The sequence below is a fragment of the Pituophis catenifer genome, unplaced genomic scaffold (assembly GCF_029215685.1).
Source record: "Pituophis catenifer annectens isolate HBS135680 unplaced genomic scaffold, rPitCat1.0.hap2 SCAF_2, whole genome shotgun sequence".
Lineage (NCBI taxonomy): Eukaryota > Metazoa > Chordata > Lepidosauria > Squamata > Colubridae > Pituophis > Pituophis catenifer.
This window is the reverse complement of record NW_027256882.1, coordinates 137,521,243-137,548,561: the sequence shown is the minus strand read 5'-3', so window position 1 is coordinate 137,548,561 and position 27,319 is coordinate 137,521,243. Positions and strand designations below refer to the sequence as shown.

Genomic DNA, 27,319 nt, shown 5'->3' with positions numbered 1-27,319 from the left:
AGGAAGGAAGGACGGACGAGGGACACAGCGGCCTCTGCTGCCTACCAACAAAGCCGCCGCTTTGCTTGGGCCAAAGTCGACTCAGCCAAGGCGGCGCTGCCTCCCGGAAACGTGCGAAGGGGCAGACGCGCTGCCTTGCGTCAGAGCAGGACTGGCAGGGTTAGGTTTCGTTTCCCCGCCCCGTCGGGAGGCGGATTGGGCCTGGCTCCGCGGCCTAGCAGCTGCGCTCTCGCCTTTCCTTTGCGCTGCGTTGGACACGTGTTGTGTATGCGCACACGCTGGAGGAACGCAGGGACCTCTCCGGATGGTGAGTGGAAAAGGTCGGAATGAGACCGGAGGAGGAGCGCGGGGCGAGCCAGGGGGCCGGTGCAAGGGAGACGGCTTGGGGGCCACGGGGTGTTGGCTGCTCGCGGAGAGCGATCGCTCGGGAGTCCGACTTGCCTGGTTGCGTGACTCTTCCCCTTCGCTTCCCTTCTGCCCCTTTTCGGCACCGCGGCTATTCCTGTGCAGCCCTTGTTGGGCTTCCTCTGGGCCGTGGCTGCTTGGACTGATGGTGCCCGGCGCCAGGGCGAGCGACTTCTGCTCGAATCCCCGGGGCGTACTCGGTGAATCGGGGCCGTGCCAAAGAGGAGCCTCTTCCGTTGTGAGCCCAGGCTCTGCCTGGACCGTCTCCGGCAGGCGACGCATGTAGGTGCCCTTGCACGAACGCCGGAGGCTCTGGAGCGCCTTGGAATTTTGCTATGGGGGGGCGCCGGATTAACCTCGGTCAAGGATTTCTGGGTTAGGGGAAAACAGCGTGTCTGGTTGGGGGGAGAGGAGGGGGCTGCGCGTGGCTTACCCCAAACTCTCTAGGCACATACTGTGGTTGGTGGGTCTAATGCGCGCGCGCTCTTTGCAAAGGAAGGGAGGTGGGGAAGGACAGAGGGCGAGAGGAGGAAAGAGTTGAGTCCCTTCCTTGTCTCGTCTCATCTTGGAACAATTCGGAGGGTAGACGAAGCATTTTCCCCTTGGAACTGGGACATTTCTGCTGATTCCTTGCAATCATTGCCTTTTGCTAAAGGCTGGGCTCGGTTTGGTCTGTTATCTCACAGAGCAACCTCCCTCCCTCCTTCCTTTCATCTCGGATAGAGAACCTTTGTGAGGCTGCGCTGGAGAAGTTTGCTTCCAGGCACCCAGTAACATTCTCTTCTCCCCGATGATTCAGTTTCTCCTGACATGCTCTCAGGTGCAAGAATGCGCCTGCAGCTGTGCCTCTCTTCTCTCTCCTCCCCCCCCCCCCAAACTTCCCATGCCATTTCCTTAGCATCCTTATCTTGTGTGCCCTTGGCTGCCTGGTTAGATGCTGCTACTTGCCAAGTGGGTGAGATTTGTTTTGCAGATGACACCTGGTGCCCTCCAGGTATGCTATACTTAATTGTCCACTAGCCGGAAATTATGTGATGTAATCCAGCACATCTAGAAGGTCCCAGGTGTGGGAGACTGTTTTGTTAGATAAGTGTGATCCCTCTGTGTTCTAATGGGAGAATGGAAAAAAAGATGTGAGTGGCAAATTTGAAGCAAGGTAGACTGAGGAAACTTTCCTGACAGCTGTTTATTTTAGGGAGGTGCTCATGTTCAGATAATAGTACGCTTTAATGTGTGTGTGATAGCTGGTTCCCAAAAAAAGAGACACATGATGCAAACCCCCTGACCTTCAAAAACAGAGTACTATATGATTTTTTCCTTCAGCAAGGCCTGTTATATTTATAAGAAGGATTCATCTATTCAGCCTGGCAGCATGTTTTAATCTTCTATTAGTAGGGACCCTTGGGGTTTCGTAATGGGAAGTAAAACACTTGCCAATCAAACTTAAAGGCAATCCAGGAAATGGTCAGATAATAGTGTGAGCTTTTTATTTATTTATGCTATTTATATTTCTTGCTATGGCTGCTAATTTATCTGTCTAAAGACTGAGCAAATTTCACACCTCATTAAAGGCTATAATGTGAATTGCATGTTCCAGAGCACAGTCATTTCAGAAAACAGAAATGCATCATTTACAAGTTAATTTCCAGTTAGTTGCAAAGCAACATGAAAGTACATCTAGAGCCCTCATATGCAGCAAAAACCATTATATAATCTAATCCTTTGTTGGCTTTTTGGGGAAAAAATCTGTTTACTGAGTAGAGAGTTTTGGATCCAGGAGCTATGAGATGCTAAAGGATACAATAAAGGGCTTAACAATGTAGGTAAATTTTAATTTTAGGCTTTTCAGAAATGTGAAAAGTTTTTATCCTATCCTGCCTTTCAAATAAATGTATTTCTAGTTTTTGTCATGGGAATTTTATTCCTGTATCTTAATAGATAGTATGTATTTATCGCTATACATTTCTATTTGAAATTTTACAGTTGGGAAATATGAATTATAGATGTGCTTTGAATTTACCTGATCGTTTATAAAGATTTGATAATCTAAAGATAGATTGGTTTTAGTTTTTTTAATAGAAGCTGTGTTGTGGAAACCAAATACATGTTGATCATGATTTCTAAAGCATCATAAAGTTCATGGCAATTTAAAAAGGTACCTGTCAAGTCCTTATAATACATATTCAGCGTAGGAAGATGAGAGACACAGGAAGCAAAATAGAGGTAGAAGTACAAAAAGAAAGTATCTGGTTGTCTCAATAACATATTTGAGGGTAGATTTTACTACAGTACTGAGATACTGAGCTATCCAGAGCCTGGATAGCTCTGCAGACTAAGCACTGTAATTTAACACCAGCTGTCTGCAATTAAAATAAGTTCGAATCTGATTATCAATGCTTCATTGAGAGATGGGGTCTTCCCCACCTTACTCAAGGAGGCGGTGGTTCGTCCCCTCCTCAAGAAGCCAGCCCTGGATCCGGCTTCCCTGAACAACTTTCGTCCTGTCTCCAACCTTCGCTTTATAGCGAAGGTTGTTGAGTCTGTGGTGGCGTACCAGCTTCCGCAATTCCTGGAGGAGACTGATTATCTAGACCCATACTAATCAGGCTTCAGGCGTGGACACAGCACGGAAACTGCATTGGTTGCCCTGGTGAATGATCTCTGATGGGCCCGGGATGGGGGTTATTCCTCCATCCTGGTGCTACTTGACCTCTCAGCGGCTTTTGATACCATCGACCATGGTATCTTACTGTGATGTCTCGAGGGGTTGGGGGTGGGGGGCACTGTTTTACAGTGATTCTCCTCCTACCTCTCGGGCCATACACAGTTTGTTTGGGTGGAGGGTCAGAGATCCTCCCTGAGGCCCCTCACTTGTGGGGTGTCGCAGGGGTCGGTTCTCTCCCCCCTGCTCTTTAACATGAAGCACTGGGTGAGATCATTCGGGGTTTCGGGGTGCGGTATCATCAGTACGCTGATGATACCCAACTGTACATCTCCACCCTGGACCAACCTAGGGATGCCCTTTCCATGATGTCTAAGTGCCTGGAGGCGGTGCGGGTCTGGATGGGTAGGAACAGGCTCAGGCTCAACCTGGGGCCTGGTGCTCAGCAGACTGATAGCATTGTGATTAACACCAGCTGTCTGCAATTACTGTAAGTTCGAATCTCACCAGGCTCAAGGTTGACTCAGCCTTCCATCCTTTCTAAGGTAGGTAAATTGAGGACCCAGTTTGTGGGGGCAATAAGCTGACTTTGTATAAAAATATACAAAAGTATGAAGGCTATTGCTTAACGCACTGTAAGCCGCCCTGAGTCTCCGGAGAAGGGTGGCATATAAATCAAGTTTAAAAAAAAAAAAAAAGAGGGCTGAGCTGGAGGCATTTGATTTTGAGGTCAAATAAACCTTTTTTTGCAGAGTGAAGTTGCCTTGCTAGGATGGTGGTTGTTGCCTTTACCAAGTGATGCACCATGCCAATAGTGGACAAATTAAAAGAAGCCCTAAAGCCTGGGCGAAAAGACTCTGCTGACGATGTTGAACTCGGTAAATTGTTGGCAGCTTCTGCCAAGAAGATTTTGCTGCAAAAGATTGAGTTTGAACCAGCCTCCAAAAACTTCTCCTACCAGCTAGAGACCCTCAAGAGCAAGTACGTTTTGTTGAACCCAAGGACAGAAAACTGCAGTCGGCACAAGAGCTCTGAAGAGGGACCCATACGAAAACAAGGTGCCCGCCTCGTTTGTTGTACTTGTCTTTTGGAGAATGAGTTCTTCATTTGTTTTTGAGTTGCTGACTTCTCCTTTTTTTCTTCTGACAGGTAATGAGCATGTGTCAGGAAGTGATGGGGTGCCAGCTCCCCAAAAGGTCCTCTTCCCTCTGGAGCGACTCTCTCTAAAATGGGAGCGGGTGTACCGTGTTGGAGCTGGTCTCCACAATCTGGGCAACACCTGCTTCCTCAACTCAACTCTACAGTGTCTGACGTACACCCCACCTCTAGCAAATTATCTGCTTTCCAAAGAGCACAGCCGCAATTGTAAGTGTGTGGCTGAGTTTGTGTGTGTTTTGCAGTGCTGTATGCGCCCACTTGTTCATATCTCTGTCAGGGTTCCAAGTAATACCCCCAACAAAGAAAACTCAGAGACTTGAGTTTCCTCAAAGTTACACTTGATTAGAGATGTCATATTGGCACATCTGGGAAAACCCGAATCTGAAAGTTTCCAGGTTTTCCCCACCCAAAAGAAAGTTCAAGTCCCTGCCCAACACCCACAAGTCCATCACATGGTCCAATCAAAGCACCGTACCAACTGAAGATACCTCCCAGTTCCAGCCTTCCAGGTGCAGGGCAAGTTGTCCTTGACTCTCTGAGAAAGGAATGTTATTATGACTATATATCACCCATGCTCCATACAATCCCCCCTCCCAATTTCCCACAGTAGTAAATGTGGTAGGTCTGAAGGCCCAGTGCAAAAGATGGCTTCCAGGCCTGACAATCTCTTTTTTCCTCAGAGCAAAGGCTATAGGAACAACCTGTTTCATTTTCCAAGGCCTATGAAGGATGAAGTTCTTAAAAATATAAGGTTATGGCTGGCGGAGCAGCCCAGGGAAAATGAATGGTCAGGGAATGAGGCATTTAGAGGGTACATGTGCACAACATGTAAGTCTGTTAAAGCATAACCTCATATATGATATTGGAAAAATCTTACCTGTCTTTTGGTGTGTGTTGAGGGAATTGGAAGGGATTGGATGGATTCAGGGCTGCTTCTAGTAAGCTACTCCTTTCTCATCCCCATTATTACTTTTAGAGCATCGATGCAGGCAGAATTACTATCCCCAAAACTAGAAAATTATGTCTGGTTTTGCTTCTGACATGTTCTCATCAATCCCATGGGTTAGGATCCCCAATTGGAGTTCATCTTCCATGCATTGTGGGAGGAAGTTATGCCCTTTTACATTACAGGATTGTAGTAAGGATCATAGCAAGATCAGGCAGGTAAAAATATTTGACCGCTCAGAAGCGTTGTTCAGACGATTATGATGTTATTTATTCCAAAATATAATTTCAAATTCTATAATGAACTGCCCCCGGAAATACGTAAGATCTCTGACCTCCGGGTGTTTCGCTGCGCACTGAAGACCCTGTTGTTCCGCCAGGCCGGGCTATCAACATAATAATTTTAAATTGGGGTATTTTAAATTTTTGGGGTTTTAACCCGGCCGTATCTATTTAATTATTTTAATTTTTAATCATTGTTGTGTCTTGTGTTTTTAAATTGGCTGTACACCGCCCTGAGTCCTTCGGGAGAAGGGCGGTATAGAAATAAAATTATTATTATTATTATTATTATTATTATTATTATTATTATTATTATTATTATTATTATTATTATTCTGCCCATTTGATGTGGAAATCTCCCCCCCCCCAAATCGGAGCTTATTTTTTGAATTGCTCTACAATTTATAATTACAAATTTCTGATTCCTCTATTCTGATAGTGTTTTGAGGAAAACATTAGGATTTTTCCAATATCATATATAAGGTTATGCTTTAACAGACTTACCTGAGAAGAATCTCAATGTGTTTAAGATACTAGGAAGTATCTTAAATAGTTTTCCTCTTAAGAAAATGTTATATAATGAAGTTAGGCTGCGATTTTAGATTCTGCTGCATTTGAGGTTTTTTTGTTTAGGATTTGGATATGTTTGATTACTGGGGCCTTTGATTTCTGTAACTGAAATCTAGGAGCAGTGCTTCTTGTGACAAAGAATTACTTTGAACCCAATTGTAATACAGGTAGTCCTCAACGTACAGCCACAATTAGCCCAACATATGTTATTAAGTGAGAAATTAGTTAAGTTAGGTTTGCCTCCTTTTACGATTTTTCTTGCCATATTTGTTAAGTGAATCATTGCAGTTGTTAAATTAGTAACCCAGTTGTTAAGTGAGCCTGGCTTCCCCCCTTGACTTCACTTGTTAAAAGGTCACAAAAGTTGATCACATGATCCCAGGACACCGCAGTCGTCGTAAGTATGAACTGGTTGTCAAGCATCTGAGTGTAAATCATGTGGCCATGGGGATGCTGCAATGGTCATAAGTGTGAAAAATGGTCATAAATCACTTTTTTCAGTGCCTTTGTAACTTTGAACGGTCACTAAACGAATTGTTGTAAGTTGAGGACTATCTTTAATGGGCCTGCAGTGTTGTGTGAGCTTAACGGATGGGTTTTTCTTGGCTTGTGGAGTTAGGGGAAGGATGAGTAATCCAAGGTTAGCCCATATGCAGTGCTGTATCACGTTCCAGCCAGCAGCTGCTATTCATTGCATCAATCCTTGTGATGGGAGACTGACAGACTATGCTAGCAGCCGTGAAGGTCTTGAGCCAGCTGTATGTAAGAGATGCTTTCCTCACTACGCCATCCCTTCCTTACTAGTGGTACTGACTCTTAGTTGGAGAGTGTACATCTATGACTAGGTATAGGTAGATAGATGGCAGCTTTGGTGGTTTTGTTTTAAAAATCAAATGAGCTATTTAAATAGCAGCAAGGATCATTTTGGACTTAAAAGGTGCCAGCAGCTTAATGCACATACTTTAGAAATTTCCCCCCTTTTTTTAGTAGTGTTTGCCTGTCTGAGCTGCTTAATGGGTAACATTGCATTGAGATTTACATTGAAGCTTGGAGTCAAGATAGGAAGTTATTAAACTGTCCATGTTATCAATCTATATTGTTTATTATGGCCTTTAGCTAGCAGATAAAAGAGGAAAAGAGAGAAAATGGATGGATGGATGGATGGATGGATGGATGGATAGACAAACAGACAGACAAATTGACGGTCCGTATAGGTCTGATCACAACTCAATAGGTAAGCTATTTCAGTAAAGTGAGGGGTTTCAAGTGCAGGTTCTACTTTTATTTTGCTTCTAGCAAAAAAAAAAAAAAGTGATACAACAAAAGGTGTATAATGTAGCTATTGATGAAAATAGCCAATTGTGATTTTTTTTCCTCTTCCAGGTCACCAGGGAGGCTTCTGCATGATGTGCATAATGCAGAATCACATGATCCAGGCTTTTGCCAATAGTGGTAATGCCATCAAACCTGTGTCCTTCATCAGAGATCTTAAAAGTAAGCAGGGGGCTACTGTACTGTCCAGTTCATACAGGGCAAGAGACCAGAGATCCTTTTAAGATGTTGACCATAATTTAAATGCTTTCATGTGTGAATGGTGTTTGTTTTTTTTTAAAGCAAGATTTCTAGAACTTATGGTTACAAAGTGAAGCATTAAGACACGTCAGCCATCGGTGTAAAAGTTGTGGTCCAAAGATGCTCTTTTTCAGAATTTTTCAAGATATAACTGAACACATCTCAAAAGATTTTAAGGGTGAAACTTAAAAATGTTGTTTTATTTTTTTATTTTATTTATTTTATTTATATTTTTACAAATAACTCAAGGCAGTGATAATAGCCAACAAGCCTTCCTCCCCTTATTTTCCCCACAACAACAACCCTGTGAGGTGGACTGGGCTGGAAGAGAGTGACTGGCTCAAGGTCACCCAGCTGACTTTCATGGCCGAAGCTGGACTAGAACTCTGTTTTCCACTTTCTAGCCTATTGCCTTAGCCATTAGACGAAACTGGCTCTTTCAAAAACATTTTTTTACTATATTTTATTTTTTGTTTTACTCATCAACAGTTTTTTTAGATATGCTAGGTGCAGAGTTTGGTTTTGGAGGTGGTCAATTTATGAGGAAAAACATGAGCTTCCATGCTGGGTTCAGTAATGGCATCTGTTTCTGAAACTGTTCTGAGGTATTCTGTAAGAAGTTCTTTTTTTATCTCCTTTGACAGAGATTGCACGACACTTCCGTTTCGGTAGTCAGGAGGATGCTCATGAGTTCCTGCGCTACACCATTGATGCCATGCAAAAGGCCTGCCTCAACGGTTACACTAAGTATGAACAACTACCTCACTTGCTGTGTGCTTGGGGGAGAACACTGGGTTGAACTGAAGTTGTAACTGTGTCATCTCATTAAATTTGCTTACTGGAGCATTAGCTTTCCCAAATATGGGGAAGGGGAAAAATGCATACTACATGAGCAACAGTGACTAGGTCTACCTTCCCTTGCTATAGAAGTAAATATTAAAGTAAGTAATCCTTGCTTTAAGGATAGCAAACATTCCTATCAAAGGAAGAAATAGCAATAGCACTTAGACTTATATACCGCTTCACAGTACTTTACAGCCCTCTCTAAGCGGTTTTACAGAGTCAGTGTATTGCCCCCAACAATTTGGGTCCTCATTTTACCCACCACAGAAGGATGGAAGGCTGAGTCAACCTTGAGCCTGGTGAGATTTGAACTGCCAAATTGCAGTCAGCTGGCAGTCAGCAGAAGTAGCCTGCAGCACTGCACCCTAACCACTGTGCCACCACGGCATGTTAGGTTCTTGGTGTTCTCTGAGCTTGGTCATTTTCCTGAAGATGTTTTGTTACCAAGCTAGATAATATTGTCAGTGTACTGTTAACAAAATCATTTGAGGAGAACAATCGAGCTCATAGAAAACCCAAAACCTATCAGTTTTTTTTTTTTTTAATTTGATTTATATGCCGCCCTTCTCCGAAGACTCAGGGCGGCTTACAATGTGCTCAGCAATAGCCTTCATCCTTTTGTATATTTATACAAAGTCAGCTTATTGCCCCCACAACTGGGTCCTCATTTCACCTACCTTAGAAAGGATGGAAGGCTGAGTCAACCTTGAGCCTTGGCGAGATTCGAACCCTGCAGTAATTGCAGGCAGCTGGTCTTAATAAGCTTAATAACAGGGTGCTTTAAACCCCTGTACCACCAAGGCTCTTTAACCCAGAGTTGCTGGTATTCTTTGCTCTTGAGAGGAGGAAATTCATGCCTGGTGATTTTGATTGCTTGTGTTTTAACTCATAAGAATTGCAATTTTATCAAATACTTTTGAGCTACATCCCCTATCATGCCACGTTACAGGCCATCCTAGTTACAATTCCTGGAAAATGTAAATATAGCAACATTCCTTATCCTTGTTTAGGCCACCCAATTTAAATCAGAGTTCCCCAGTGATCAATATTGACCACCAAAGATCAATGAGATTATTCATTATTATTGTTATTATTTATGATTCTATGGTTTAACATTGTATTTATTACATTTTCATATAATAAATGTTGGGGGTGAATGAACCATCTGAAACCTCATGAAGGGATCAATGAGCAGAAGAGTTTGGGAACCCCTGTTTTAAATGAAAGCATTTCTGAAATCTAGTCACCTGGTTGCTTGTCTTTTCAGGTTGGATCGTCAGACTCAGGCTACCACGTTGGTGCACCAGATCTTTGGCGGCTACCTCCGATCTCGTGGTGAGCGCAGCTTAGCGAGGCCCTAATGAGGGTGTGCTGGGAGGTTTCCATTCCATGTTCCTGGAGTTTTAAATTTTGACTTAAGTCTATTATAATATGGCATCTCCAAAATTCCCTTCAGTGCCCAATTATACCTCTATAGGTTCAGTTGATTTGTAGTTGCTTTCCAGACACTGTAGACCAGGGGTGTCAAACTCGATTTCATTGAGGGCCACATCAGGATTGTATATGACCTTCGGGCGGGCGTGGCCAGGGTAGGAGTGGCCAGCTCAACATCACTCGGGGGCGCCTGTGGTGGCCTGAGCGCAGCCCTCCTGAGCTCCGTTTTCACTGGCATAGAGTTGCAGGAGGCCGTCGCAGCCAAAAATGGAGCTCAGGAGGGCAGTACGCGGTCCTCCCAAGTTCCATTTTTGCTGGCAGAGACACCATGAGCTGGTCCTTCACTGTTTCCAAGGCGGCCCCACAGGCCAGATCTAAGCACCCCGAGGGCCGGATGCGGCCCGCAGGCCTTGAGTTTGACAATCTTGCTGTAAACGTTTCCTTTTAGTTTTTGACCTCTATCAAGGCTACGAAGGGGATATTAAGCATCTGGTTGCTTAGCTGATTTCAGTGCTGGTTTTGCTAGACACAGAGACGGATGCCTCATGCCTCGTCGTCTCAATATGAAACGTGACATTGTCAGGGAGCTGTGACCATGAAGAACAGGCAAGCAACTGTTCTGCTTTCTTTGCAGTGAAGTGCTCCGTGTGCAAGAGTGTTTCAGATACTTATGACCCATACCTGGATGTGGCTTTGGAAATCAGGGTATGCCAGCATTGTTATTTCTCTTGTTTTCTTTCTTTAAAATCCAACTCAAAGGATGGTATTACCTAGTTATCACCTAGTGATAACAATGAAATATTGAAGGCCAGCTTCTGAATTGTTTTAAATCATGGGGTAGATATGTTTACAGGAAGCTGTTCCAAGCATACTGTTTCTTAAAGCTCATGGCCTTTGCAGAAAAAGGGCAGCTGTCTTGTATAAAAAGGAGTAAAAGCCACTAAACTACTACTAGGAGGAAGCAGCTAGGGCACACCCACTTCTGGAAGACCATAATCCTTTTGCCCAGCTTGCTTTTCAGGTTTATTCCCCTCACTTAGATCTGGAATACCCAAAAAGGATACTGCACTATGTTATTACACAATAGTAGTTGCAACATTGATAAGTAAGAGTTGGGGGGCAGGCAAATAGAGAGATTGTCAGGGGATAAGTTTGTGTGCCTGCCTGTGTGCATATGTTTGTTTGTCTGTGCAGATGGATGCATATGATTATAGATACATCTTTGGGCCCAAGCACTAGAGGTGGCTCTCAGGGAGATAAAGGTTACTTCCTTCTAGTCTAAACTTCTAGGTGCTCAAGCCGCAGCTTCTTTAAATTTCCCTCTTCTCTCTTTTTATTACAGCAAGCAGCCAACATTGTACGGGCGTTAGAATTATTTGTGAAAGCTGATGTCTTAAGTGGGGAGAATGCCTACATGTGTGCCAAGTGAGTTACTTCTTTTCCTTGACTTCCCTCTTGATTTGTCTGCTATGTGTATAAACTGTTTCCCTTCACATAATTACACATATAGGTAGTTCCCATTTAACAATGTTTATTGGGACCTGGTTAAGTGACACAATCCTAAAGCACAGTGTCATGTGTCTCTGCTGACTTAGGCTGGCAGTTCCAGTTGTGATCATTAAGTGAATCCTGCACAGTCACAGCATCCAACAGTTACATGATCACTATTTGTGACCTGCTGGTTTCCCCATTGACTTTGCTTGTTGGAAGCTGGCAGTGAAGGTTGCAAATGCAACCACGTGACTGGGATGCTGCAGCGATTGTAATTGTGAGCTGGTTGGGAAACACCTGAATTGTGATCATCTGACTGGGGGGATGCTAAACCCTTGAGATCTGGCTTTAAATCATCTTGTTCAGCACCATTGGAACTTCGAATAGTTGCTGAACAAATGATCAAGGCTTAACCAAGGCCTTCACATACATACATACATACATACATACATACATACATACATACATGGAGGGAGAGAGGGAGGGAGGGAAGGAAGGAAGGAAGGAAGGAAGGAAGGAAGGAAGGAAGGAAGGAAGGAAGGAAGGAAGGAAGGAAGGATGGATGGATTGCAGGATCCAATCTGGGTCGGTCACCAGGACCAGAGGTCTTGTCTTCCAAACTTCCAAGACAAAACCTCTGTGTTAAGACTCTGACTAATGGACCCAAGCAAATCAGAACTCTGAGACTAGGATCCTTCTCAAAGGTCTTGAGTATGTCATACTGGCACAGTTTCAAAGGAGAACCAATTCTAAATCTTTCCCGTGGTTTCAGTATAAGTAAACTAGGAAATAACCCCATCCCCAAGTGTCACAGGTCATGCTGACCAATTGGATTAATTGGCGGGCTTTTTAGGTACTCCTTCCCCAACCTTATGTTGCCAGTAGAGATGACCTTGGTTCTCACGAGAAAGCTCTCTGTTGTGTCTAGTAATGCATTCCAACCTTCTTCCCCCTCTGTGTGGCAACTGAGGAAAAGAAAAATGGCTGTTGCCAGGTTCGGTTCGAAGTTGACACTTTGATCCTGGTGATTGATCCAGATTGGATCCTGCAACATTATCCTGGATAGGTATATTTGCCTTTCGTGAAAGATTGTTTATCTTGTTTAATCATATCTCTGCAACTCCTGATGAGATCTAAAGAAATGGGAAAGCAAGGTTTCTCCACCTAATCATTTATAAATTAATCAGTCAGCAGGGATATACACACAACACACACACACACACACACACACACACACACACACTTGGGATAGCCACTTGTTACTTGAAGTCAATAATTTTCCTAAATATTTAGAAATTATCCAGTGCATGTGATTTATTTTTTCTCAAATAATTTGTCCTTAAAATGGAAGGATCTCTTTAAACTTGGTGCAAGTATAGTAATGGAAGCAGGAGACTTTTTAAAACCACTTTTCTTTGGGGTGGCCTTAAATTTAAGGCTGTCTTCCTTTCAGGTACATGGCAGACTGAGAGCCCTTCCTAAGATGCTTCAAACTTGCCTCTGTTAGTGGCAGTCCAGAAGCTGCACCCTCTATTGAGGGTAGACGTTTAGGGACTGGCTCTGTGTTTCAAGTACTTCATGTACTTGAAAAGAGCCTTGGTAGTACAAGGGTTTAAAGCACCCTGTTATTAAGCTGCTTAAGACCAGCTGCCTGCAATTACTGCAGGGTTCGAATCTCGCCAAGGCTCAAGGTTGACTCAGCCTTCCATCCTTTCTAAGGTAGGTGAAATGAGGACCCAGTTTGTGGGGGCAATAAGCTGACTTTGTATAAATATACAAAAAGGATGAAGGCTATTGCTGAGCACATTGTAAGCCGCCCTGAGTCTTCGGAGAAGGGCGGCATATAAATCAAATTAAAAAAAAAAAAAAAAAAAAAATGTTTTGAGCAGGTGTATAGAACTCACCCATTTCTCTTCCATGCAGATGCAAGAAGAAAGTTCCAGCCACCAAGCGTTTTACTATTCACCGGGCCTCTAATGTCCTTACCATCTCCCTCAAGCGCTTTGCCAACTTCAGTGGGGGCAAGATTACCAAGGTGATCAGGAAATGGGGAGGGTGGCCCCTTCTCAGAAAGAGGGCTTGGGTGAACCCAGATGGCCAGTACCGCTGACCTCCTTAAGAGTGGATGTCAATCTATTAGGTAGCTCAATCCAATCTATAGATAGTTCAATCTATAGATTACTGACTTGTGCCTGGTGAGACTGATGCTCTTTATGCAGGTCTTTATAAAAGGTGGAACACATTCTTACGGACTCTTTCTCTCATGTAGGACGTGGGTTACCCTGAATTCCTGAATATTCGTCCTTACATGTCGCAGAGCAGTGGGGACCCTGTCATGTATGGCCTCTACGCTGTACTTGTGCATTCAGGATACAGCTGCCATGCAGGGCATTACTACTGCTATGTCAAGGTGGGTCTTTGTTGATATGCTAGGATGTGGGTAACAGTTGATCAGTGTGCTTTAGCCTTGGGGGAAAGGCTTTACTTCCATGCCTTTTGAGAAGTTCACATAATTGCCATGTACCACCATAACTTTTTGTCTCCCTGTGGATATTCTTAATATCCATGCAGAATGTTTCTGTGTCTTGTGATCCATATCCAAATTTTCTTGGTTATTGAAGGACTTGTGATTTGGGGATTTTCTGAGATGTCCAAGCTACAAATTACTGGAAGAGATGTGACATCATAAACTCAGTTGAGCTCAGTCCAGACAGTGATTGTCCTAATGTCTTAAGTCTAATAACATTAAAATTAGCTAGACACCAAAGGCAAAGTATACTAGGATTAGGTATGACATTATCCACCTTCTTAGATAATCTCCAGTATTACTCTTTAGACATTGCTGTACTTGGGCTGGTTTTCCTGGCTTGCTGCTACTAATGAATGAATGAAATAAATGAATACATCTTTTGAGGATAATGATGATTTGCTAGGGGATAGTGACCAATTATTATTTCTTTGTATATCTAGGCTAGTAATGGGCAGTGGTACCAAATGAATGATTCTCTGGTACATTCAAGCAACATCAAAGTTGTTCTCAACCAGCAGGCCTATGTACTCTTCTATCTTAGGTAAGAGATGTTTGTGGTTATTAGATTCTCAAACTTTCCCTTTGGGGGTTGTTGCTGTCACTCCGATATCTGAGCTGGTGTCTTCTAGGTCAGTTATGGCTAACCTTTTTGCCATTGCATGCCAAAAGCGGGGGGAAGTGTGGGGTGGTCACGCACGTGCTTGCCCACACCCATAATTCTATGTGCCCTCCCCCCCACGCATGCACGCGCAACCCCCCCCCCAGGTGCTCCTCCCGCTTTTGGCATGTGATGGCATGGTGGATCCAGTAGGCCTGTTTTTCGCCTTCCCCAGGCTCCAGAGGCTTTCTAGGAGCCTGGGGAGGGCGAAAACAGCCTCATGTGTCCACCAATATGGCTCTGCATGCCACCTGTGGCACACGTGCCCTAGGTTTGCCATCACGGTTCTAGGCCATTCTTGTTTTGTGCTTTCTTATTTTATGCCCTTTTAAAAGCTGGTGAAATTTGATAGGATTTTATTGCGTTCTACCTCAAGATTATTATCTAATGAAAATCAATAACATTAATACTAGGGATAACCTAGTTGGTGCCATTGCAAATCTGGATGGCTGGGAGGTAGTCTAAGTGGCAAGCATCTCCTACTACTATGCTTAGTAGTAGGAGCTTAACGCATTGTAAGCCGCCCTGAGTCTCCGGAGAAGGGCGGCATATAAATCAAATTAAATAAATAAATAAAATAAATAAATAAATACTACTCATGACTTGAATTGACCTGGTTAATTATGGGGAAATGTGTTCACTGTATCATGTCATCCAGTCATCCTTTCTGTTAGGGAAGGGCCAACATGCTTGCTGTGGAAAAAAAATACTGGTTCAGTCCCTAGCATCTTCAGGCAGGGATGGAAAAGATTCCATCTCTGATTTGCTGTCCGTTAATATAGACAGTACAGAGTCAGATTGACTCACATGACTGGGTTGATGTGGAGTAAAGCGACTTCCTATGTTTTTGTGGACATCCTCAATCCCAAGTGCTTTTGAGTTTAGTAGTCTTCAGAACTCTATTGCACGGAGTAATGTATACAAAATACATAGCAACTAAATGCTCCCTTGGGACATGGGCTCCCAACTTTCCAGTGTTCAAATAGTTACCCTCATTCCTAGTTAGCTGCTGGGTGTATTTTAGAAAAATGTTTAGTGAAAGGCAAAGGATCAGGCAAATTTATGAACAAATTAATGAAATCATATAATTTTCTTTAAGGATCCCAAGCACTAAGAAGAATCCTGAAGGACTTGTGTCCAAAAGCAATTGCTCAATGCCCAGCCGAACAAACATCTCCTCTGATCACTTGAAGAAAAGTGCAACTAATGGTACCCTTGCATCACCACTGATAAACAAAGTGAGTGGCACACCAGAGCCACACACCAAAATTGGTCTAACGTGTCTGTGTGAATCTAGGAGAGAAAACGGGTGGGAAAATTTGCCTCCAAATAGTCAATTTTGGGCCAGTGAAGTGGAATCCATATAGTATAGCTATTAAGTAAGAATGCTCCGCCCCCAGACAATAAAAATCTTGCTCTGCCTTTAATTTCTCAAATCTGGCTGCTAACTTTAGATTTATTGTTGTGAGAACTTGTGCGGAGATAGCAGAATTTCTCTGTAATCTGTAGTAATTCCATTTAATTTAGTTGAGTTGATCAAGTGGGGTTGAATCTTAAGATGGTTAGGTTAATATATATAACAGCAACCTTATTTCATTTAGCAAAGCCACCAGAATTATAGTCGGCTTTTCATCTTTCAGGTACATGTGTATGTGCCTATTATGCAGATAGTGGTGCAATGGATACTTTTATTGATCCAGCACTTCTGTCTATCTTTTCCATAGAGACAAGATGCATTTCAGGTCAAGAAGGCTTCAGACTCTGAGGAATCTGGTGTTCCTGTTTCCCGTAATACCTTTGTTTCCAACAACAAAACTCAGAATGGGATACTTCCTCCTCCCCTTCCCAAGCTCATACCTGCTGTTGGATTCTCATCTCCTAAACTCTACAGTAAACCTGCTTTCTTGGATGACTTAAGCAAGAGATCCAAGAAGCAGCCAACCTTGTCTCACAAGACGTCTCAGGACTTTGGCCAGGCTGACAGTGCTAAACTGGAGATGGCCAAGCAGAGCTCCTGGGGAGATAAGAACTTGGTGGCATCTTTGCAGTTGTCAGGCAGCTCTGGGGGAACCTCTGAAGCCAAATCGCATGAGGAAGGTACAGAGCTACCAAGCAAGGACTCATCCTTGACATCTTCGTCGTCTACTAGCAGCTCATCTTCCTCCAGTCCAGCTCATAAGCCAATTAAGGGACTTTCTCAGGCCACAGTAGGAGCTGATGGCTATTCTTCCTCTCAGGAATCGGTCTGTGTATCTGGGAAATATGCTTCTGAGGACACCAAGTTTGCCAAACTGAAATCCCCGTTGTTGGCTAATTTGGCCAATCTGGAGTTGGGAAGCACCATGTCGCCCCCACCTGCAAAGAAACTGGCACTTTCTGCCAGGAAGGTGCGTTTGGGAGAAGGAATTGAGCACACAGTTCTCCGGGGGGGGGGGGGGGGGGTGCGGGGCAGGGGAGAGGAGTGGTGGTGAGAAAAGTGAAAGCTTGATAAAGGAAAACCAGGTGGCCTTTCCATCAGTAAAGGCACTATATGCTCAGAGGCATCTACAGGTAGTCCTTGACTTATTACCAGAATTGAGCCCCACATGTTTGTTGTTAAGTGTCTTTTGCCCCATTATGTGACCTTTATTGCCTCTGTTAAGTGAATTACTGCAGTTGATAAGTTAATAACTAGTTGTTAAGTGAATCTGGCTTCCCTGTTGACAATGTTTATCAGAAGGTCTCAAATGGTGATCACATGACCTTGGGATGCAGCAGTGGTCATAAATATGGACCAGTTGCCAAGCCTATGAATTTGGTCACATGATCATGGGGATGCTGCAAAGTTTGTCACTGTGAAAAATGGTCATAAGTCACTTTTTTTCAGTGTTGTAGCTTTGCATGGTCACTAGATGAACTGTTGTAAGTCGAGGACTCCCTGTATATGCAGGCAGTTGCCAAAATGATACCTCATTTAGCAAACTTGCAATGCCCAAGTGCAATAGACAGCATTTGTGGGAAGTATGCTTTATACTCGCAGTCTCTGTACCTAGACTGTTTTCCCGTGGCCTTGGGGTGAAACGTGGAGTTTGCTTCCCTCCCCCCTCCTCTTTCTGGCCATGAAGAGTAAGATGTAGAATCTTTTTTTGGGAGGGGGACAAGAGCCATACTAGGCCATTTGAATGACATAATGAGGGCTGCATTCCAAGAAGAGAACAGGTCCAGGACAAAAAAAAAAATCTAAAATGGTATTGAATGGAACAATTAAGGTGATATTAACTGACTAAAATAAGAAGTAACAGATTTCCCTCTTTAGCCATGGTGAGATTTGCCATACGCTGGTAACCCTCTTGGGGTGGGGTTTTGAGGAAGGCCCTCTTGGCTTTGTGAGCAGCCCATGGCCCTGATCCACAGCCTGTCCACCCCACCCACCCTTGCTGGATCTGCAAGTAAATGAGGCTGCTTGGGGGGGGGAGAGAGAGAGAGACCCTTTTGCTTCATTTGGCCAGAACAGAGCAGCTTTGCAGGGGTGTGACCTTCAGGGATAAAGCTAGCATGTCCTGGGAAATGGGGAGGTATCAGTGGCCCGTTATTTATTCTAACACGTCTTCTGTCTTTTGACATGTCCTTCCTTGTTTTCCCTCTGTTTCTAACCACAAACACTTTTCTGATTCTTCTTCCCCTCCCTCTTCCACCCCTACCTATCTTTGTTTTGTGCCCACTCTCTCTTCTTACGCCACCCGCTGTCCCTGGGGTCATGGAAACCTCCTTTTAGACCACCAAGTTTTTATTTATGTCGATAACTACAGGGCAGCAACACCCTGCGGAAAGTGAGCGGCAATGAGCATCAGGCACCGCCCCATTCCCCCCCAGCTGCCACAAATACCACCCAATTCGTCTGCGCTGCTGCACCTGTCCAAACCAGGTAAGTTATGGCCAGTGGGGCCATTTTGTGTTTATACTTTCCCTTCATTTTGTCTAAGAGACTGAAAGGGGAGTGGCTTAGCCACTCTATAAATATGACCCCCTTTATCCACACACACTGGGGAGACACTTGGGAGACACATGGGAGACACATAGGAGACACACAGGAGAAGGGATTATGCTCTAGGCACATTTACCTCAAAATAAATAAAGACCAAGATACAATGTTCTGTGATTTAAAATGTAAATAGTTTATTGATTTTAAATAAACAAAGTTTTTCTTGATAAAAGAAATCTGGCTTAATTGTAGCTGCTGGGACATTCCAAGATCTTATTGACCTCTACAACCTAAACTAAATTTTTTCTAACACCTGCGGTATTCATTCCTTTTCCTTTTTGTTAGTTAAAGTCTTTGTTGGAATCCCTCCCGGGGATTTGCCTAAATATTTCTGAGTTAGTTAAAAGCCTGCTAGCTCAGAGGAATCTGGTTGGTTCAGGTGTTTTTTTGATCCATGTTCTGGAACCGAAAATTGCACCCAGGGAGGTGAAGCGTCATTTGCTCAGCTAGAGATGATGCCTGAAAACGGTTTCTAGTTGCATAACTTAATATTGGTAAGTTCTGTTTCCTCCATCCCCTGGAAAGCTTTTATTAGAGCCGTGGTGGCTCAGTGGTTAGAATGCAGTATTGCAGGCTAATGCAACTCACTGCCAGGAGTTCGATCCTCACCAGGCTCAAGGTTAACTCAGCCTTCCATCCTTCCGAGGTGGGTAAAAGGAGGATCCAAATTGTTGAGGGTAATATGCTGACTCTGTAAACCGCTTAGAGAGGCTGTGAAGCGGTATATAAGTCTAAGTGCTATTGCTATTAGGGTCCAGTAATTGACCTGTGAACTGATCAGCACCTTACCTAAAATTCCTAGTGATAAATATACTTTGTAACAAAAGATTAACCCCTGGAAACAGAATGCTGTCCTGCTGCTGAATAGTAAATGCTTCACATACTGGAACATTTTTTTTCAAGAAAATTGAACAAATGGTTTAGGTCAGTTTATTTAGCAAAAGGTCATAGGATGTGCATTTTTTTTAAAAAAAATTAAGAACTAGTGTAGATGTCTTTCACACACAAAAAAAAGAGTGTTCTAGGACAAAAGGCACAACTTGATTAACAGAATGATGGAAATATAGAAGAGAAATGCCTTCCAGTCATTTAGACATAAATTAGAAGTAATATGGGACAGCAACATTTCATTCCCATCCTACCTTAGAACATAACTATTCTCGTGGACTGTAAAATACCTTCAAATGTATCTCCAAAGAGAAAAACATTAGTGTTCACATAAATCTTGATTTATTATAATCATTTGGGAAATAAGCCCCAGTTATCTAGTTTGCATATAATAAATAAGTCGCAACCATGCAAACCACTTTAAAGATCCAGCATGATGTGTGACCCAGCCATTGTTACATAACAGAGTGGCCCCAGATTTGGCAGTGAGATAAGGAAATAGAAATTCTATGATTGGAAAATCTCCATGCTTGGAAGTATGTTAGTTGACAGTCCTGCATTTATGCCCAGCTATATGATTCTCTTTGGTTGGGAAATAAAGTGATGTGAAATCTTTGATAGCTCCAGTTCTGGAATTGGAATAATTGTGATCCAAGTTGGTACTTGGATCTTTTGAAAAAGAGAAAAAGGTAATTCTAATCTTCACCTGGAAGCAAACAGATATGTGATAATGCCATTCTGTTTGTACATTGAATTAGTGAGATGGTTGGCACTGACCCTTAAGAGAATTGCGACAGCAATGATATTCTCCAAAGATTTTCAAAGCTTCAGAATCTTCTGGTCTTCTTAATTTTATGTTTATGTGGTTCTCTAGGGTGCTCTCACCTGCTTCCAAATCTTCAGCACCTCCACAAACAGCCAGGAGTCCCTTTGCCAACTTCATGCCCTCATCCAGCTTCAAATCATGCTGCCTCTCTGTTGCCACCCCTCTTCCATCACCTGTTGTACCCACCTTGGCACCACACCTCTCTTATCGAGACAGCAGCAAAGAGCCATCAGTTGTCAGCAGTAAGAAGAAAAAAAGGAAGCATAGTTCCCCAGTGGAAGAGCAGGATGACCATGGTAGCCAAAACATGAAAGACTTCAATGGTGAGAGGACTTGGTTCTCCAGTCCTCCTAGCAAGAGGAGGCAATTTGAGGAAAATGGCAGCATTGTGATCTCCCCTGCACAGGAAGCCAACTTGGTGAGGACTAGGAAGGGAGAGGAAGAGAAAAGAGCTGGAGATGATGGGGCAATAGCTACTAGTCAAAATAGTTCCATCCAGAAGAAGAAGAAAAAGAAGAAGAAAAGACTGCAGCAAAGGGAGGAAGATTCATCTTTGTTGTCCCCTGTGAACTGGTAAGTGATTGGCTGGTTGTCTCAAGTCAAGGTTTTACTTGACCAGTTGTAATGGTATGTGGGAAAGATCTTGGAAGACAGGGCAAAGAGATGCTGCCTAGGGAATGATAAGATGCTGCCTAGGGAATGATCTAGCCCACAGCTGGATAATGGGCTGGACAAAGAGGGTCAGAAGGAACTTTAGTTTCTCCAAAGGAAATAGCACGAAGATTGTACTTTTAGACTTGCAAGGTTTTGTTAAAGTAGCTTTACAGTGAAGAAAATTAATTTCTCTGGTCAGGTTTCTTGTGTGGTCTACTGGTAAAGCTGACAACAACAACAACAACAAACCCTTTTCTCTGTTATGTACAGCTGCTCTCCTCCACCTGAAGTCAGCTCCTGTAGGACAAAGAAGAAGAAGAAAAAGAAGAAGCAATTGCTTTCACCCAGTTCAGACAAGAGCACTTCTTCTGGAGAGAGTGAGCACCACAAAGATAAGCAAAGAAATATACTGCATTGTCATGTGGCTGAAGTCTGTAGCCCCCAAGAAGAACTAAACGAGAATGGACTTTCTGAGGCTAGAGGCAGCCCTCCAGGTTGGTAATACACCTGCATCAAAGTTGATTGGGTAGGGGGAAGCAAGGGAGGTCAAAATTTGGGTAATGAAGATATTCATGCCCACCTGAAATAGTTTTGTGGCTTCCTTTATGTGGTGTAGGTGACCTTCCACTTACTGCACTCAAGCTGAATTGTAAATAAAAATCTATTACATCATCAGAAATAAGAGCGGATGTCTGTACATCCAAATTAAAACAGAAGCATCTGTTAGCACCAGTGTAGTGTGTTAATTCCAAGATATTTTCACCAAGATCCTTTTGTGTCGCTAGTGTTTATACCCAAACCTCATTTGGGGATTTCACAGATTAGGCATCTGTTCCTGGATAAGCCACATTGCTAGTTTTTCATCAGCCTTGATTGAAAGAAATAAACAGCCCCTCTCTTCCCTGCACACAGACATACACAGATATTCTGAAAAGAAATGGATTTGGAGGATAGGTTCTGGCTATAAATGCTTGAATTACAACATACTATTTCACGAGATAGTGCAATGAAGAATAATTGGCAGAACTAAAATACTTCAGTATGTGTTCACCTTGAAAGTGAGAAATTTGCCTGTCATTCCACTGCATTAAGAATGCACTGCCCTAAAGGAACATTTATGGATGTCCTACCTGAGGACCCAGATTGTTGGGGGCAATAGGCTGACTCTGTAAACTGCTTAGAGGGGGCTGTAAAGCACTGTGAAGCGGTATATAAGTCTATTGCTATTGCTACCTGCTTTGCTCATCCTGCAGGAAAGAGGAGATTTGCATGTACCGTTCTTACATTAATATGCTCTTCACCTTTTTCTTCTCACAACAGCATTGGCTTGGGGCAACCAGCTCAGGCATAGGGACAAGTTCTCCCTCAATGTCCTGAGCCCAAAGAAAGAAATTACGCAGCACGAATGTGGACCAGTTGATGTAGTTCAGGAGCTACTGAAGGATTCTTTGGATAAAGCTTATGGAAAGCAAGGTACACTCAGTACTTTTGGAATTCCTTCTTTTTCCAGTAACAGCTTTCACGAGGACTTTGGAAACGTTTCTCACTGGGAACATGCATGTTCTTCCAAGTTTTTACTGAGTCACACTGCTGTATGTTTGTTACTATACAATTTTTATTGTATGTCTTGTACTTCACTTTCTAATTAAGATAAAGGAAAAAAGGGGGCAACGCATTCACAGGTAGTTAATGATGGCAATTGGAATTTTTGTTAGTAAACAACATGGTCCTAAGAAAGCCAATTAGAGTCAGAAACTTCCAGTTGCCATTGTTAAGCAAATCACCGAAGGCATCATGTGCGTGTCGTTAGCAACTTCCTGCTGGCTTCCCCAGTGACTTTGCTTGTAGGAAGCTGGCAAAAAAGGTCACCAATAATGATCATGTGACTGGAGATACTGTGACTAACCTAAGCATGAAGACTGATCATAACTAATACTCTTTCAGCACTGTCATGAATTTGAATAGTTGCTGAGGAACTGGTCATTGAATGAGGATCATTTATATAAATAAGGAAAGTTACAGTTTGGAAAATATAATGAAATGTGATCAACCTAGCAGGCTCTGAATTCTCTAGCCAAGTTTGATATCTAGCAGTAAATTATAACCTGAAAAATTATTACCTAACATCTTTCTAACTTCTTCCATCAGAATCGTATTATAGAAACTTTGGGAGCTAAGAAAAGACCTTGGAATAGGATTTAGAATATACGAGAATAATTCATGCAAAAGTTCTATCTGGTTTCTGATTCTTCAACTACTGGAAATGTGCCAAGTTTGGAATAGTCTTTGCCATCCTAAATCATCAAGGACTCATATTTCATTTAATGAAAGAAAGCAAAAATAGATCTGTTATTTTGTGATGGCCTCCTGAGGTTTATGATGGCGACGTGTGAATATAAGGTGTTCCTATTTCCCTGCCTGTACTTCTGAAAATAGATGCTTGATTCTTCAGGGCAGAAATAAGGAATCCATTGTAAGATGAAATAAAGAGGTTGGATGCTCCCACTCTCAGCTCTACTTTTAATCCACAGTTTTAACATGGAATGGTGAAGCATCTGCTATCAGCCAGGATGCCATGCATGATGCTATATGGTCCCAGAAACAGTCCATCCTTGATGATTGGGATGAAGAATTTGATGGTGGAAAGGTACGGAGCCATTTCGTGTGAGCCTAACCAGTGCCCCAATTCCACCATTTGGTCTAAGTTTCAAAATTTTCTGTTTTGAAATTTATAGTTTTGGTAAATATGCATGCATGTGGAGAATTGCTGTTGCAATGTAGTTTGGTCAGAAAATACACAAATAATGTAAGTCCAAGAACATAACCCAAATTTTTGATCATGCAGGCCTTGTGCGTACGAAGTTACATTCTGCTTTAATATGGGAGACAGTTTATTTTTCTTTGCCTCTGCCCATGTCAGACTGGCAAGATCGTTTATTTTATGGTTTCCATCCTGTGGACATTCGTTCAGGAATAAATTCCACTGAACAGAGTTTAATGTGAGTGATGGGAAGGTCAGGCCTACATTTCCATAGCAGAAGTTGTTAAATCTAGAAATAAACATTTCTCCATCCAGTGGAAAAATAAGATAATTTTCACTGAGTATACTACAGAGTTCAGATAGTTGGTGAATGCAGGGTAAGAGTGCAAGATAAAGTAATATAGCCTGTGGATTTGTTAGATCTTGGATTCAGTTAGAACCCCATAGTAGTAAATTCTGATGCTTCAGCTTCTCCAACATTTTTTCCCATTGTTCTTTAATATAGTAAATACTAATATAAATATAGTAACGCAGTCTTGGAAAAACTTGAAATGCTTGATAGATGGTCTAGAACACTTTCAGTTTTAGGAAGAAGTGAAGGCTTGAAAATACTTATAGCAAATTTAGTTCTTGTTTTAAAGCCAGGCTTTTATAGAAACACATTGTCCACTCTACACTTTTGTATTTCTGTAGGATAATTCCTATGTCACAGTTTTGGTATCAGGAATTAGACAATAAAACATCTTCTTATTTGTAGATGAAAAAAATTAAAAAGTTCAAGCGTGAACGGAGGAGAAACTACAATGTCTTCCAAAAATTGCAAAGCAGGCGTAACTTCTGGGCTGTGACACATCCAGCCAAAGTAGCTAGCTTGAGTTATCGGCTTTGAAAGGTAAATAAATTAAACACCCTATTGGCAGAAAGATGGGGTGGGAGTGGTGATGATGATAGCAGTGGTTCTCAACCTATGGTGTGGGGGCCTGTGATGTCATCACAGGGGGTCTGCAAAGTCTTGAAGAAATGTTAGATTTAAATCTTGACTTAAGACTTGGTGGTCCGTGGCCATGGTCCATGCCACAAAAGGTATTTAAAGGGGGCATGTGGTGAAGAAAAGGTTGAGAACTACTGATGATAGTTATTTTATATAGAATTGCTAAGATGGAGTAGGAAATGGCCAGTTATTAGGGAACAAAAGGTAACTAGTGTCCATGATGGGTAAAAATGCTATGTATTCTTCAAAACAATATTTACATTGTTGGGTTGTGTGGAAATTTGTATTCAGATGGCAAAATATGGCTTGGAGCATGCAGGAATGCACAAATGGTTCTGAGAAAATAAGCATTTAGTTTAATACTTTCCTGACAGATGTTACTTGCACACCCATGTCTACTTCAGATGGCGGTCTCTGCATAGCATTGATAAATAATCCAAGCAGAAATATCTTAAGTATGTGCTATACAGTATAACTGTTGTTCTGGGTTTTCCCCCCTTGGCTTTTACATGTATATTATTGGATATAGCTAAACTGCAGTTGTCAAATGTGACTTTTTTTTTTTTTTTTTGCATATCCTGGATGGAGAAGATGCATTTTAGCTCTGAAGTTAGGGAACACAAGTGATGAAGTCATTTCATACTAATTCTTTCCCCTTCTGGGTTTGAAGCTGGGCTCATGCCATTCTGATTCCACAAGGATGAGGACTTTTCTCGGTCATAAATTTCATTTCCATTTCCACCTAACAGATGAGTCTTGGCTAAAGAAATGCAGTTGGTCAACTTCTACAACCATGAAGCTTCAAGTGACCAGAATCAAATCATCAGTTGCCGCTTCTGGGGAGAAGGGCCTCTTCTTGCCTTGAGTAGGGTGCTGCTATTCAGAGTGCTAGGATGTCGCATCGCTTCTCTACAGCCTCTGGAGAAAACAGGTTCTTGACCGTACTATATCAGGGGCGCTGCAAGATACCGTGCCAGTAAAAAGCACTGTTCCAGGGTAACTTGATGTGGATTGAGAGGGGGGGCAGGGCAGTCAGCCCTTGGAAATGAAATTTTCCGCTGCTCCACACCCAGAAATCTAGGCTTGGTGAGCTGTGATGTCCTCAGCAGCCTTTCCTGCCAGGAGAACTTGAAGTAAACTGAGAACTCCGCCTGGTTTCTAAGATTATTGCCTGAAATGGCACTTATCCTTTCCCCACTTACAGCTGTCATTATGAGTGTAATTTGTATGATTTTTCTTTACTTCTGCATGACCCGTCCCTTGTTTCAGCCTTTCAGATAGATGAGCATATAAATTCTCACCATCACAAACATTTTTTTTTCCCTCAGGAATTCTCCACCACCTATTCTTGCTGCAGACTATCTTTGGAACCGAGTTCTGTTCCGCAAGAAAAGCTGGTGGTCTGATTGGCCTGCCTTTATTAGACATGATTTCTACTAGCTTACATTCTCAAGGAGCTTGGAAGCAATTTATTTATTGATGGATTCTTGCGATTTTGGATGTGTAAACTGAAAACTGAACATTTGAAGGTCCTTTCACATTTAAAAAACAACATTACATATCCTAAACTGGGAACTCTTGAAGGTAGGGCATCTGAATATTCAAGGACATGTCTATCTTTGCTTTTTTTTTTCATCTTTCTGCCCTTGTGCAAATTAATTTCTGGTGGTCATTGTTGCACAATTTGATGGGCAGAACCAGAATCTCCTAGAAGATCTGATTCACGCAACAGATTTAATGTTAGAAAGAGGTGACTGAATCATTGCTGCTTTAGCACTAAGGCAGAATCTGTTTCTTGCCCAATTTAAAAGGAACACTAGTTGCCTGCAAGAATTTTTTTAATGGGATATTTCACCAAGAGAAAAAGGGATTCCTTTGTACCTGTTGTTTATCAATACAATTGCTGCTCTCTCTAAGGCTGACACATTTCATCTGTCATATACCAATACTGCACGGTCACTTCTGAGGGGCAGTCCATGTGCACTCCATCCATTCTGCATCTCTTTGTTGTCCATTCATTAGCCTTTTTAGCATTGGCATCCGTTTTCTCTATTCACAGATAGGGTGTGAAGCTTGAAAACTCTTCTTTCCACTGCATAACACACAAAAACTGTTACCAATTTTGGCTCTTGTATCTATTTTGGGCTCACAATTAAGACTGTTTTTCTCTGATGAAAGGGACTCTGGGCCTCTTATTTCTCTGAGGGGAACAGGGTCTTCTGTTTTACAGTCTTCTGCCAATATGTAGATACCCTGAACATGGGCACACTTTGCACCTCATACTGGGGTTTAATGTTAACAGCCCTCATTGTAGCAACGGTTCATGGTGCAATAAAGGAATGTTTTGTGTATGTGTCCTGTTTTATTCAATCTGTCTGTCAAGCTCTTGTGGCTTTTTCTAACGTGTCTGGCGAAAGAGAGATTAAGAAGGTCTAAAGAAATCATTTTAGACATCCAGTTTTCAGAGATTACTAGTAGTACCAAAGAGAGAAACACAAGCGTTATTATATTGGGGGGGAAAAAGCTTTTTTGGAGTGGGAAGAGTTTAGCTGGGTGTAGCTACATCTAACACATTTTTTAAGTATTGCATGTATATTGGGGGTATCCATTGTGCATCTATTTCAATGA

General features: G+C 42.5%; 1 protein-coding gene across 1 annotated transcript; it reads left to right on the top strand.

The window, feature by feature from the left end:
- The first annotated feature begins 225 nt into the window (after window positions 1-225).
- Window positions 226-27,042, top strand: USP36 (ubiquitin specific peptidase 36). The gene is made up of 20 exons (XM_070937674.1): window positions 226-307; window positions 3,820-4,125; window positions 4,217-4,432; window positions 7,406-7,516; window positions 8,239-8,341; window positions 9,705-9,772; window positions 10,506-10,576; window positions 11,214-11,296; window positions 13,286-13,397; window positions 13,632-13,772; window positions 14,333-14,433; window positions 15,650-15,788; window positions 16,275-16,937; window positions 18,339-18,454; window positions 20,334-20,858; window positions 21,210-21,433; window positions 22,260-22,412; window positions 23,471-23,586; window positions 24,458-24,592; window positions 25,441-27,042. The coding sequence occupies exons 2-19, from the start codon at window positions 3,873-3,875 to the stop codon at window positions 24,587-24,589; spliced, it is 3,327 nt and encodes a 1,108-aa protein (XP_070793775.1). The 5' UTR covers window positions 226-307; window positions 3,820-3,872; the 3' UTR covers window positions 24,590-24,592; window positions 25,441-27,042.
- The last annotated feature ends 277 nt before the right edge of the window (window positions 27,043-27,319 follow it).

What these genes read in the sequence shown, in the direction of transcription:
- USP36 (XM_070937674.1), top strand. Translation starts at nt 3,873, where the DNA reads ATGCCAATAGTGGACAAATTAAAAGAAGCCCTAAAGCCTGGGCGAAAA. An exon ending in GTGGGGGCAAGATTACCAAG is followed by an intron (nt 13,398 to 13,631) that starts GTGATCAGGAAA and finishes TCTCTCATGTAG; the next exon opens with GACGTGGGTTACCCTGAATT. An exon ending in CATCACCACTGATAAACAAA is followed by an intron (nt 15,789 to 16,274) that starts GTGAGTGGCACA and finishes TCTTTTCCATAG; the next exon opens with AGACAAGATGCATTTCAGGT.